The sequence below is a fragment of the Histoplasma capsulatum genome, genomic scaffold, assembly GCF_000149585.1.
Source record: "Histoplasma capsulatum NAm1 scaffold_3 genomic scaffold, whole genome shotgun sequence".
NCBI lineage: Eukaryota > Fungi > Ascomycota > Eurotiomycetes > Onygenales > Ajellomycetaceae > Histoplasma > Histoplasma mississippiense.
Window position 1 is genome coordinate 1178269 of NW_001813980.1, and position 14311 is coordinate 1192579.

Below are 14311 nucleotides of genomic sequence, written 5' to 3' on the forward strand. Positions count from 1 at the left end.
TGGTAAGCGGCATTTGGCCACTTCAGCCCCCTCCTGCAGCAGACTGAATAATAGAGTGCATGATGAGTCAAAACAAGTCCAGTGGTCGGATTCTTTTCCACAGCTCGTGAGTGAGTTTTTGTCCCGGATTTAATGAAAATGTTGAAAAAGGGCTCCTCTAGCGGTCAGGTCAAATTGGGTCTTGTCGTTTATCCGAATCGTAATCGTAATGATTATAGTTTTGATAGAATTTTTATCATATTTTAAAATTTCTATTTTTTCTATTTTTCTTCTGCTTTGCGTCCCCGAGCTGGTCGTTGAAGCGGAGAGTCGCGTGGTTATGCAGATCGAGGGGAAAAGAAAGAACGGAAAATGGAACTATCCCCGGCGCCAGACTGAGAAATATTTGCTGCTCTTGTTTCCGTGCCGCGACCCGAATATCCGTCGGTCATTATACGCATGGTCGGAGCGGATCTTGAGCTCGACGAGGAAACCAACAACGGCCGCAATTTTCTTTTGTCCCCGTTGTATTTTTCACAACCTGCAAAGCGGGAGACGGAGCCCAGAATCCCGGTACCGTATGGATGTGTGGAATGGCATCGTAATTTGAACCTCGCATGACAAAGCCGAGGCTGGCACCTGTCGATTCTCGACCGCTTGCCGGCTAATCGAGGTAAAGAAGATGAGCGTCAGTGCAGCTGTGAATTACCACGTCAGGGCAACTGCTTAATTCTTCACGCCTTGCTGTAATTGCAGCTTCATCTGCGTTCAAGCTCCTGTCATTGTTTCCCAAGGCCCCGACTAGGCGTCTTCGTATTGTCTGTAATTGAAACCACCCTTTACAATACTAGTCTCGTAGATACTCGGCTTCGTATCCCATATTACGCAGCTTTTGTTCGAGTTCCCAGTTGGATGGATGATGGTGCGGTTGGAGCTGCCTGATTAGTCACCCTCCGTCAGCAACAATCAATGTGACAAAACGCAAAGCTTCATTGCTGCCAACAACCAGGAAATGCATTGTGGCCAATTCCTGACTTCGCCCGAGTATGATTTCTAGAAGTTCCCAAGTCCATGAATCCAAAATCGATGCATGCTGGTGGGAATGAACGGCGGAGTTCCCACAGTAACTCGTTCCAAACGCACAGGGCAAACAGTGAAATAATAAAATACCGTTGCGGTTTTGCAAAAAAAGAAAAAGGACTAGATTGCAAAAATGGCGGCAATGGAAAGGTAAAAATAACAAACCTTTTCCCGTACCCACATCGTGTCAACCTAAATCGAGTCGGTCTTGGCCACGGTTCCACGGTTGCAGAGGCTGAGCTGGGTTCCATTTCAATCTCATGGAGCTCCTATAGTTCTTGGTGGGGAGCTTAAGTCCGTGGTGATATAATCAATATGTAAAGCCCCGATCTCCCTCGAGTTCGGAAAAAGAACACCTGAATTGCTTCTTGCTCTCCCTCTGTCGTATTTATTTCTCTTTGCTTGCAAACACTTCTAGATCCTCCTCCCGTCCCCTTCGACACCCCCCTCCGGACAACACTCATAAGTAACTGCTCGTGCAAGTTGTTATTATCGGATTGGAACATCCCCCTTCTCTTCGTCGTCGTTCCCCACAGAACGCAGATACACATACACCCACAGTTACCGTCGATCCTATATGAGTACAGCTCTTCGTTTGACGACCGTCAGTTCAAGTAGTTATTAGCTTGGAGATCCAAAATTAGCACACTGTTTCGGACACCCAGCCGGTAGTATCCTTTCTTCGCCACCAGGTGTTCCACACAAACGCAAGATCATAGAGCTGTGCTGTGCTATAGATTGGTCCCAGTGGCGGTACGAAATTGAGATATCTACTAGTTCAGCAACTCTGCGCTCTGATGTAATATCACCACCCGTACAGTGTGCAGCCCCTTCAATCACAAAATGACGGTTCACCAGCCAAGCCCTCCTCTGGACGCTTTATCCCCATCAGAAGGCAATGCCCGCAAAAGAGTGTGCAAGGCCTGTGATCGGTGTCGATTGAAGAAGTCGAAGGTATGAACTTCTACTAGTTCTTGTTCTGGGAGAGTGGATGCCATTCTGTCGCGATCACGTGTTTACATAGGGATTATCTTTACAGTGTGATGGAGCAAATCCATGCGGACGATGTAAGACGGATAATGCGATCTGTGTATTTGGTGAGCGGAAAAAGGCCCACGATAAAGTATATCCTAAAGGGTGAGTTTGGTTTTCCGTTTTCCCAACATTACTAGTACTTCTTGCGATTTTGGTCGTCCAGGTATTCGTTCGGTTTGTCAGGAAACGTTTAGATAGGGCATTGCTAAGTAATACTTCTTTTTGTAAAGATATGTTGAAATGTTAGAGCAACAACAGGCACAGCTGGTTACTGGCCTCCAAGCGCTCTATAAGATGACTCTCGACGGGGAAGGGTGGCCAGGCGATCCGCTCAAGGAGTCTGCAAACGGACATCCCCTTACGCACGACATTCTAGAACGATTAGGAGCGCTTAAGCAGGAGGGTCACTCAAGTGACGAGCCATTCGAAGATGATCTACAATTGGCGCAGAAGAAATTGATTGCGAATGGTGCCGGATTCATGCAGCGCCAGGATTCCTCAGATGGCTCGGAAAGTGAGCATTCGCCAACATTTCCCTCGAGGCAGTCCTTGTTCGACCCCCCGTTTTCAATAAATCCAAATCAGCTTCCACCTACCCCTCCCAGCCCACATACTTTCCCTTCCCGAACACAGCAGATGCCCGAACATATACTAGAAGGTATGGTTCAACAGCAGCAACACCAACACCAGTTCTTGCTACATCACCAGCGGCAGCAGGAACAAAATAAGGACAATCTCCAACAACACCGCCAGCAAGTTCTGCGGCATCAACGGCATCAACTTTACCAAAAGCAGCAAATGAATGATCAGCGGCAAAAGCAGCTCCAGAAACCATCCAGCACCCAACAAAAGCTTGCGCAGGCCCAAGCTAGCCAATCTCAAGTCCAGATGTTTTTCAATGCCCCCGGGTCTCAACCATCTATGAATCCTAGCCTCCTCCAGCGACAGCAAGCGTGGCCTCAAGGGGGCGTTTTGGATGAAAACATGGATCTCACTGTCGATTCGCCTCTTATATCCTTTGACTCGGCACCACAAACCCAGGCGTATTGTCGACCGATTTCTCTCACCGGGGGCCTTAATTCATGTCTGCCCATACAACCAGACTGGGTTGAGGACGCTGACTTCAAAGAATTTTTAAATCCAACTGTTGCAATGATATAAGCCGGAACGATAAGCTAAAAATTACATGAATAATGCATAATTCGTTTCGAGTTTTTCTTTCCTTTATCTGTCCTCGCTCCGCATTTTTTTTCTTTCTTTCTTTCTTTCTTTCTTTTTTTTGGCACTTGATAACCCTTATTAATTTCAACTTTTTTGAAATCTGCCCAATTAGACTAATTTCTCCTTTCTCGCTTTTCTCCCACTCCCTTACATACACGACATCTCATCTCATGCTAATGGCAAATGACAAATTCCATTGATATTTTAACGGTTCTTCTGTGTTCATTTTTGTCTCTTTACATACGTGCTTCCAATTCCCGAACACATTAACTTTTCCCATACGCCACAATCACCGCAAAACCCGAAATACGAATGAAGGCCCTACAAGAGAGAAGGTGTTCTGACATTCTTTTCGTCCTCCATATCGAGTTCTCAACAAACAAGAAAACACTGGCTGTCATTCTTCGCAAACTCTTCTCTGCATTAGCATAGGAGACACAGAGATGGAGATAGATATGTAACTCTATCCATTCAAACCGATCCCACACTACGGGGTATCAAACGAATAAATTATAATCAAGATTGACATACCTGTCACTTCCAGTTCCAGCTCCTGTGTCTCCACATGATTTGAAATTGCTTGTTTGAAAAAAAAAAAAAAAAGTTCTTGTGCTGAATACAATTTTCGCTGCCTTGATTTGCACGTGAATGCAATCCTTTTACTTCTGCTTTGGCGTTTGTATATAGTGAGTTTTCTCGCTTGAGGGTCGTTGAAATGTATGCGTTTCCTTTTTTTTTTTTTTTTTTGAATCCTATATAATATAGGTATAATACATAATTGGTAATCGTTGTGCTGATGCACTGAACGTTCTCATAAGTAAATAGCTAGGCGAAGGCAATGATAACAATAAGCTCCCAGCTAACTTCCCTACTTATATAGTGGTAAGTATTATATATCGGTATCATTTCTAAGCTACGGATTTTTGGCCTACTCTCTGCTCCCTTTTCACTCTTCCCTCTAATGTGCATTTACTAGTGCAAATAGGCCAGTCAACGCCTTCTGAAATTCTGAACTTCACCTTCAAGTAGCACCCTTCATGATGCATGTTTCGCCAAGCGGATCCAGATAATTCGACATAATTTTGTTTAAATTTTTTTTTAAAAAAAAAAAACACTCATAGAACTTTTTTTAAAAATTAAAAGATCTTCCCCATTACAAAAAGACCCTTAGTTTATCACTCTGGGCATTGATTTTAATAAGTCTCCGGATCCCGTACGCGGGACGTAGCGATACAGTGGTCAATTTCGAAATTCTGTAGCCTGTTGGTACCCCTGGTGCTGGACCAAACTTGCGAACCTTTACGCAGCGTAATATGACAATTAGCTACTATACTTGTAGTATTCCTCTCCAGATCCTGTACTTTATGGAACCATTTCACTGTTAACAGTGAAGAAGTGCACACAATATATGACTTGAAAATGTTAAATGAAAAGATTAGCGTGAAGCTCAAAGCCCCAACAGGGAAAACGTTGGAAATATGTCAAATTTCAAACTTGATCCAATCCCTCATTTTGACGCAGTTACTTAGCAATGCGCTGATGCCAAGAGAGGTTAACTAAAACACGTGAATGAAAAGCCCTAATTCAATCTTCCTGCCAGCGCCTCTCTGACATAAAAAAAGCCTGAAATCATCAAGATGTTTTAGATTTTGTGGTTGTTTATAGTGGCTTTGAGTAATTGAGGAATCGTCACGCTCAGGGCAGCCCTTAAGCACTATTTGCCAGATGCAGCTTGGATGAAAAACATTCTGCGTGGTTACTTGATAATCTCGCAGGCTCTGCGAAGTTACGCGCTGGCGCATATTTAAAGTTTGGTGGGGCAAAATACTAGCAGCTTTTAAGCTGTAACTAGTTGTGTTGAATGGATATATTAAACTCTTTGATACTTCGTAGGAGGCTGTCGACATCATATCCGGCAATCTATGAAAACTTATTCCCAACTCCTCCTTCCCGCGGGGTAACTTCAACTACGTCATGTCAACAAATCATCCCCTCTCACCCCCAACTCTTTTTAAGTTATTTTAAGTTATCCGCCTACTCAGCCACTCATCAAAATAAAATCTATTAAAGATGGCATCCTCTTTGGACGAATCCGCATTCACCTTCATCGCACTAGGTGGCATTCTTCAGGAATTTCGTGTTGCCGGCCAGAACATCGTCCTTGGCTTCGATGCCCAAGAGGATTATGCCAAGTACAACACCTCATATTTCGGCTCAACTATCGGCCGCACTACAAACCGGCTGAAAGATTCAGTCATTGAAAATCTCAATGGGAAGACATACTCCATTACAACAAACCAGGAGCCTCATTCATTGCACGGTGGGAAGGAGGGGTGGAACTCCAAGGTCTTCGACGGCCCCAACGCTGTATTTAGAAACGGAAAGGAAGGGTTGGAATTCAAGTATCTAAGCAAGGATGGTGACGAGGGCTATCCGGGTACGGTGGAACTGAGAGTATGGTATACAGCCGGCAAGGAGGTAGGGAAGGAAGGGGAACCTTCCAAAACCGTCCTAGAGATTGAGTACGAAGTCGAGTTTGTAGGCGATGAATGTGAAGAAACTGTAGTGGGAGTTACGAATCATAGGTGAGTGGGCGAGTTTTCTTATAATACAGCTGAAAAGCATATGTATCGCTTTCCTCCAGTGCAATTTTAAAATCAAAGTAATCACTCCATTTTGCGAAAGAGAGCACATACTAATACGAGCCATTTTTCGCAGTTACTTTAACTTAGGCGATGGGCCTACGATTGAAGGAACAGAAGCAGTTTTAGCTACGGACAATTATCTCCCGACAGATTCCACAGGCATCCCTATCAGCACAATAGAGCGTTACACTTCTACACAGGTTAATAAACCCTTCTTCCTCGGCGCAACTTCTCCAGACATTGACGACTGTTTTGTGGTGGATACGGATCCGGCCTCAATACCAGCCGACACTCGATCTCGACCGCTGCGCCTGAACGCAGCACTCAGACATCTGGTCACAGGAATTCACCTCGAAGTCCATTCCACGGAACCCGCCTTCCAATTCTACACCGGAAAGTTCATTAACATCCCGTCAGTTGGCGGCGCGCCAGCACGGGGACCACGATCAGGCTTCTGCGTGGAACCTAGCCGATATATCAACGCTCCGAACGAGCCCAATTGGAGGGGTATGAGCGTCTTGAGGAAGGGTCAAATTTGGGGGTCCAAGATTGTGTACAAGGCATGGAAGGAGTAAGAGAAAAAGGCGGTACCCCTCTAGGTTCGTCGTGAAAGAAATTAAAGTTGAGATAAAAGACACTGTGTAAATTCTTATGCTCCGTGTCACCTCGACTTCACTAGAGCTTTGCAGCTCTTCATGCTGGTTACTTTTCTAAGTAGGGCTTTTATAGCCACTCTCAATGAGGTTGCTATCCCGAGCCCCCGCACGAACGCCTTTTCATAACCTATGAGAAAGTAAACATAGTTCCTTTCAGTCCTTTGCCAATTAGAATCTAAGGAGATGATACTGTTTTATCTGCAGTACGATCATGCTGCTTGAATGCCCAATGCACAGCGTCAATATCTTCTGCATTTCTAGACATTTGAAAAAGAGCCTGCCAATCCGAAACCGTCTCTCCAGATTTACAAAAAAATTATGTCCCAAGGCAACTTAACTGGCAGCCCCGCAACATGTAAAACCCATTACCTGACCCGCTGTGATTTAAATGCAAAGTTTGTGGAACACGGCCCGATATAAAATACACCGCCGTGCATCGTTCATCATCCAGCATTTGATGCTCTCAGCTAATGTAAACTAGCTATTCATAACACATACATATTTACCTATAGTGTGGTTGCAAATAAGTCACGTTGAGAGCTTGCGGAGGGGGTCGTCAACTTTTGGTCTCACCATCTCCAAAATGAAGATGACCTTGACGGAGGAAGGTAAATCATTTTTCCGTTCCGATTCCAGCGACTTACTGAGAAAAGTCTACCTTCCATGCATTATTGGCAGATTGCAGAATAAGCCAGGTTTCTTTAATGGAGTAACTTGTTCCCCCTGATGATCTGGAAGCATCTTTTTTGGGGCTTGTTGTTGTTTTTCGCTGCAATTAGCTGCAGTTCGGAAGAACAAAAGAAAGGTGAAAGGAGGACCTGTGTGTAATCGCATTTCATACTGGTATTTTTCTTGTATCCTTAATTGGTGAATTCTTCAATAAGAGTGAATACATACTGATATGTGACAATATCATTGATATTGCACTTTCAACACTCTCTTGCATTCCATATTTCATGAACTGCATTGACCTCTTTGGCAATGATTATTTTTGTCACATTGACCGACATCAAATTAGGATATTGCAGCTCAAGCAGGCAAAGAAATGAAATGTCCTCATCTTGATATTTCCCATTATGTCAATTTCTAAAGAACACTTTTCTTTTATCTGTTCCGTTGACTGCTGATTTAGAGGGGCGATTTCAATCCCTTCCACATCCCGCCCTGCTTTGTTCTTATATATATAAAAGGTCACTGGAACTTTAAATACTTCATTGTCTCCTTAGCACTCTTTATCAACATATTCATTCAATCTCACCTCCTTTCTTTCAATGATATACGAGCCTCCATTTGCATTCATGAAGAACCATTACACAGAAGCATTCAACAATTTTCACTGCTGCTTTGCCTTGGTTTCTGAACAAACTCATTGAAGAAAGAAGAGCATGACAAGAGTTCTATTTTAAAACAACCAATATGATACTGACAGTTATTGGCATATTTGATTTATTATTAGTGAGCTGCACTGTATTCATCTCAGAGTCGCTTGGATATTAACATCACCACTGTCTTGTTCCTCTATATGTGTATTCAGAAACCTGGCTCTCTCATCTAGTCCAACAATACCATTCCCTCACATGTTGGCCGTTAGCTTATATCGCAACGGTATCCTGCATATTTTCCATGCTCTATTCTTGATATCGAACATCAAACTTTCCTCAAAACTCTCCTGGAAGAAGCCCCCCAAAACATAATATTCCATTGGCATCGCATTGCACTGGATAACAAGGGGGATCAATCAAGGACAACGGTCTGAAAAACCATTTGCTCCCAGTATTACAACCTCCATTCCTGCGGCCACTCAGTATTCGCCCGGACAAGAACCTGCGGATTGAAACAGTTTTGTCCATTGATCAAAAAGGAACCAATCGAGACAAATTACGTGTGTGAACGGTGCGCTGCACATATTCTATTAGCCATAAAAATGGATTTGACTGGCCGCAGCAACAGCAAGCCGGACAGCCGGAGCCCGAGGCACGCGAGCAGGTCACCATCAAGATGAAAAAAAAAAAAAAAAAAAAAAAAAAAAAAAAAACAAAAAGAAAAGAAAAAATGCAGCGGGTTACCCGTTTTCTGCTTTTCCTTGGTTATATTTCTTTTTAATTCAGAATTACCGGCATTGGACAGTGTAATGTATTTCAAGTTTTTTCTTTCTGGCCGGTGATGTGTAGATACGGCGTTTTTCTTTATATTTATTGGGCGTCGTTAATTACTGGGATGAAGGGGTTGTGCCGGTTTATAGCAAGGTTTGCAGATAGGAAAACAGAACCATACCATAGACTTTATGGTTATAATGACTACCTTAGTTTTGACATACGCATTGGATAGTGGTATAATGGAATAAGTTTAGCAAGCAATAAAAAAATATTCAAACGGTTTTGTTTGTCAATAGTTAAATATTTTTTTTAGATGTTCCAACAAGCCCTTGGGAGAAAGGGAAGTTTTATTCATGCCATCTTCAACCTACCTCCACCAAAGACATATAGATATAAAATACATACATCACAGTGGACCAAACCACATAACTCATGGCAATGAATATCGTTGTTTTGCCTTTTGGCATAGCTACCTCATGGTGTTCGAGAACACAGTCGCTCTCGCAGCCAGACCAGGTAAACCTTCGCTTCGAATTTAACGACTTTCCACGCCGTCAATCTCAGCTTCTCCTGCTCTCTGATGAAAGAGTCTTGGCCTGCTCTCAGGTCACCACTGTTCCTCGGTGCAGCCGTGGGACGACACTTGGCGCCTGCTAACCTCTGAGAGAGATATAAGCCTCCGACATTGGCTTTGCGTAAATCAAACTTAGGCAGTAACTGTGCCAAGCGCTGCTCACTACCATTAGTGAGTGCGCCACAGCGTACGGAAAACCACAGCGTACAGAAAATATTATGAATATCATCAATATTCATTTTTAAATATTCATTAATCATCACCATCATGCCTAAATCTTCCAATCACACTGAAGAGCAATTGCAAAATGCCATTGACACTTTTAGAAAGCATCCAACATTAAAAATCACATCCCTGTCACGAGAATTCAAAGTTCTATATGCAACCTTGTATGGAAGGCTTAATGGCAAGAAATCGAAGACTATGAGGGTTCCACTCAATTGAGCGTTGAATGACAGCCAGGAGGAGGCTATTAAGATGTGGATTCATCAGATGAATGTTAATTTTTGCTTATACACAATTGAGTATATTGAAGCTGCTGTGAATCAGATGCTCAAGCAGCATCATACAGATTTTGAATCTCCTTTTCTCATTATGAGCAAGATGTGAGTATATCAATTTGTCAAACATCTATCAAATAACTATAAAAAAGTGAAGCTGAAGTCAATAAATTCAAAACAAATGTTTAATAAAAATATAAACTTCATCATCAACTGATTCAATTAATATAAATCTGTTTTCAATCAATATCATTTCTTCAGATGTGATATCTACAACTTTAATGAAATTAAATTTTTTAAAAAAAAAGAACATAAACAATGGGTTATAACTGTTTTTCAAGACATAAATTCTGTCATACAATCTTTATATTCTGACAGGTTAATAACAGTGGTGGAGTATGTCAATGCAGATAGCACAGTATTGAATTCATTAATTATAATGAAATTAAAGATTCATTTAAAAAATTGATATACACAGTCAAATTTATCAGATAATTATACTATAATCACATCTGACACTGGTTTCATTAATGATGAGATCACATTTAAATGGCTCAAACAGTTTAATGAGATTATAAAAAAACATCAAATGAGTAGTCATTGATTATTATTTCTTAACAATTATGAATCTCATCTTACAGATAAATTCTTTCATTATTGCAATCTTCACAAAATCATTGTATTTGAGTTTTCATTTTATATAAATTATATTCTACAACCTCTTGATGACGTGCCTTTCCAACAGTATAAGCATTATCATACAAAGACAGTTAATAAGACTGTTTGCTATAGATATGAGCAATATGATGAGAGGTAATTCCTTATCAATCTGAAGAGCATATGACTGCAAGTGTTCAAACCTGCCACAGTTAGAGCTGGCTTTACAAACTGTAGAATCTACCCACTTTGCTACGCCCTGCCACACGCAGTGCCACGCCTTCGCTCCATCATACGCGTAGTCACATGACTACGCACAGGGCTTCACCTCCTGCTTGTTTCCGCTTGCACAGCATATCTTAGAGTTACGATGATGAAGAATAAGAATAGCATGCCCAAGAGCTTCTTCGTACGGCTTCGCCTTACAAATTGGTAGCATGTCTTGAGAGCTTCGCTCTAGATGTGTCAGCCCTAGCCAGCGAGCTCCGCTCCAGGAACCTGGACCCAGCACGGTCGCCCCGCGTCGCGTTCCAACATCATAGCCCAACAGCAACATCACCTCTACACGCCCCCCCAAAACCCTCTGGACAACCATCAAGGCTCGCCTCTCCAGATAGCTACGGCGGCAAGTTGCGTTCGACATTCACTTTCTCGCCCCCCCTGACTCATCCGCAACCCACCTCAGCAACACAACAAACAACAAACAACAACACATCAACACCACCACCACCTTCCATCACCTTCCGCTACCATCCCACTACCACCTTATACTTATCATCATTGTCCACTACCACTCCCCGCTGCAGCATCTTACTCCTTCTTACACCTCCCCTACCCCCACGACATCACTCCGCCCTCACACGGACGACACCAACGCCACAACCTCATGGACTCACACCGAAGGCGACGATTGAGCTACGTAGTCGACAGGCTAGAAGAACACTTTGGCGCGATGGCAAGCGACAGCAACCCCCAGCAACAAATCACTGACACCACTTCCACCACTCCGCTGAAGCAGCCTAGTTCCAGCCAGAAGCAGCGCACCCGTGCCAAGCAGCTACTCAAATATAGCTGGACCGAAGTATCCCAACGTCAGGGGAAGCAATGGATGGACGGCTGGGTCCAGATAAAGCCTGAAGAATATGTGCACTTCACAGAACCAACCATCAATCCGGCACAAGCCCTAACCGGGCCCTAGATGATTTGTAAGCTGCCGCTCACCTGCAACCTCTGGTCGGCCCCTCGTTCCGAGGGTCCGCCATCTCAACGTTATCCGCCATCTCAACGCGATTATTTTCAAATACGCGAATCTCTTTTTTCAAAATGCAATAATCAACCAATGTGATGACTTCTACATATATTTTAATAGAGAATAAGATCACAGAGGCTCTAGATTCCATAGCCGATATTGAAAAACCCAATATCAAAGCATTGGCAAGAGATTATAACCTTCCCTATTCCCGTCTGCTCAATCGATACAATGGCCGTGCTCCGCGAACTCATCGACCTCCTGCTAATCGACTTTTATCTTTTGAGCAGGAAAAATCATTTTGTCAGTATATAGAAGCTCTAGATAAGCTATGCCTACCTCCCAATCGATCGATGATCTTTGGTGCTGCTCGATTCCTACTTGCGCAGAGCCATACAGATTCTACCACACCTGCACCTGGGCTTGGAGAGCACTGGGTCAAAAGATTTCTCAAACGCCATCCAGAGTATAATGTACGCAAGCAGAAGACCATTGATATATTACGGAAACAGGCTCATCAACCATCTCATATCCTTGATTGGTTTAACCGGTTCAAAGAAACAGTCAATAAATATGGAATTCAAGATTGCGATATCTACAACTTCGATGAAACAGGGTTCAGAATAGGAATTGGACATGATCAATGGATTGTAACGCGAGATCCTCGAAGACGGGCCTATGTTGGAAGTTCAAATAATAGAGAAAGTCTTACTATCATTGAAGGAGTTGCAACTGATGGCTTTACCATTCCTCCCTTATATATTCTCACCGCGAAGCAGCTACAGGAGCGGTGGACAGATGAAATAGAGAAGGATGCCATGATAGCTACATCCGACACTGGGTATAATAATGATCAAATCTCTTTTCAGTGGATTCAGCATTTCCATCGGTCTACAAAAGCTCGCACCAAAGGAACCCACCGTCTGCTTCTATTAGATGGATTTGACTCCCATTGCACCTTTGAATTCATGGATTTTTGTGAAAAGAACAACATCATTCCCTTCTATCTCATCCCGCATACGAGTCACCTATTACAACCTCTGGATGTTGGTGTTTTTCAAGCCTTTAAGCATCATCATTCAGTGGCAGTTGAAGAAGCAACAAGACGCGGCTGTGAGAAGTTCACAAAGGTTGAATTTCTTCATGCTATCACCTCCATACGAAAAGCAACATTCAGAGTTCATACAATCAAACATGGATGGGAAGCAACTGGCCTACTTCCATTCAATCCTTCAATTGTCCTTAATAAATTGCGTGAATTCGAGACTACTCCTTCAGAATCTTCAAATTCAGATTCCATGGATTCAGATACTTGGTATACTCCTTCAACTGTACGCCAATTCAACCGATATAAACGCAAACTCGAGGCTTTGGAAGAGGAAGATGAAGATAACTATGATGAGGACTATATATATGAAGGATTACAGAAGCTTTATAAGGGTAGTATTGCAATGGCCAATACAGTGGCTCTTTTGCAGGAGGAGCTCTCGCAGACAACTGCCGCCTCGGCTGCTCGCAAACGCTCTCTATAAAGGAGGCTCACGGAGGGTAGTTCATAAAGGAGGAGTCATCTCTGCAGATAATATTCGCAAAATGACAGCTATTCATCATCAGATTGGTATTGAGGAGGCATTGGAGAAGTTACGGCCAAAATGGAAGAAGGTTATGAAGGAACTTAAGAGATATTGCAGAGACAAAGGCATTTATGTTAATGCCACCAAATTTACAAGGAATTCACGGCAATAGTTCATTTACAACATAATCTATTTGTATCTATCAAATATAGATTCATTGGTTGATAAATCAACTGAATATCATGGGTATAAGTGGGCAGTAACGTTGAGATGGCGGATAACGTTGAGATGGCGGACCCTCGGAACGAGGGGCCGACCAGAGGTTGCAGGTGAGCGGCAGCTTACAAATCATCTAGGGCCCGGTTAGGGCTTGTGCCGGATTGATGGTTGGTTCTGTGAAGTGCACATATTCTTCAGGCTTTATCTGGACCCAGCCGTCCATCCATTGCTTCCCCTGACGTTGGGATACTTCGGTCCAGCTATATTTGAGTAGCTGCTTGGCACGGGTGCGCTGCTTCTGGCTGGAACTAGGCTGCTTCAGCGGAGTGGTGGAAGTGGTGTCAGTGATTTGTTGCTGGGGGTTGCTGTCGCTTGCCATCGCGCCAAAGTGTTCTTCTAGCCTGTCGACTACGTAGCTCAATCGTCGCCTTCGGTGTGAGTCCATGAGGTTGTGGCGTTGGTGTCGTCCGTGTGAGGGCGGAGTGATGTCGTGGGGGTAGGGGAGGTGTAAGAAGGAGTAAGATGCTGCAGCGGGGAGTGGTAGTGGACAATGATGATAAGTATAAGGTGGTAGTGGGATGGTAGCGGAAGGTGATGGAAGGTGGTGGTGGTGTTGATGTGTTGTTGTTTGTTGTTTGTTGTGTTGCTGAGGTGGGTTGCGGATGAGTCAGGGGGGGCGAGAAAGTGAATGTCGAACGCAACTTGCCGCCGTAGCTATCTGGAGAGGCGAGCCTTGATGGTTGTCCAGAGGGTTTTGGGGGGGCGTGTAGAGGTGATGTTGCTGTTGGGCTATGATGTTGGAACGCGACGCGGGGCGACCGTGCTG

The 14311-nt window shown here is 43.6% G+C and overlaps 5 protein-coding genes across 5 annotated transcripts; 4 read left to right on the forward strand and 1 right to left on the reverse strand.

Annotated features, from left to right (window-relative positions):
* Nucleotides 1-1902: 1902 nt before the first annotated feature.
* HCAG_03491 (predicted protein) lies at nucleotides 1903-3255 on the forward strand (the record flags this gene model as incomplete). Its single annotated transcript, XM_001541344.1, has 3 exons — nucleotides 1903-2013; nucleotides 2099-2196; nucleotides 2325-3255. The coding sequence occupies 3 exons, from the start codon at nucleotides 1903-1905 to the stop codon at nucleotides 3253-3255; spliced, it is 1140 nt and encodes a 379-aa protein (XP_001541394.1).
* Nucleotides 3256-5385: 2130 nt separating this feature from the next.
* On the forward strand, nucleotides 5386-6535 carry HCAG_03492 (conserved hypothetical protein; the record flags this gene model as incomplete). The annotated part of the gene is made up of 2 exons (XM_001541345.1): nucleotides 5386-5900; nucleotides 6034-6535. The coding sequence occupies 2 exons, from the start codon at nucleotides 5386-5388 to the stop codon at nucleotides 6533-6535; spliced, it is 1017 nt and encodes a 338-aa protein (XP_001541395.1).
* Nucleotides 6536-9186: 2651 nt separating this feature from the next.
* HCAG_03493 (predicted protein) lies at nucleotides 9187-9916 on the reverse strand (the record flags this gene model as incomplete). Its single annotated transcript, XM_001541346.1, has 3 exons — nucleotides 9187-9429; nucleotides 9637-9755; nucleotides 9856-9916. The coding sequence occupies 3 exons, from the start codon at nucleotides 9914-9916 to the stop codon at nucleotides 9187-9189; spliced, it is 423 nt and encodes a 140-aa protein (XP_001541396.1).
* Nucleotides 9917-11329: 1413 nt separating this feature from the next.
* Nucleotides 11330-11641, forward strand: HCAG_03494 (predicted protein; the record flags this gene model as incomplete). The annotated part of the gene is made up of 1 exon (XM_001541347.1): nucleotides 11330-11641. One exon carries the CDS (start codon nucleotides 11330-11332, stop codon nucleotides 11639-11641), a length of 312 nt encoding a protein of 103 aa, XP_001541397.1.
* Nucleotides 11642-11923: 282 nt separating this feature from the next.
* HCAG_03495 (predicted protein) lies at nucleotides 11924-13224 on the forward strand (the record flags this gene model as incomplete). The annotated part of the gene is made up of 2 exons (XM_001541348.1): nucleotides 11924-11929; nucleotides 12001-13224. The coding sequence occupies 2 exons, from the start codon at nucleotides 11924-11926 to the stop codon at nucleotides 13222-13224; spliced, it is 1230 nt and encodes a 409-aa protein (XP_001541398.1).
* Nucleotides 13225-14311: the final 1087 nt, after the last annotated feature.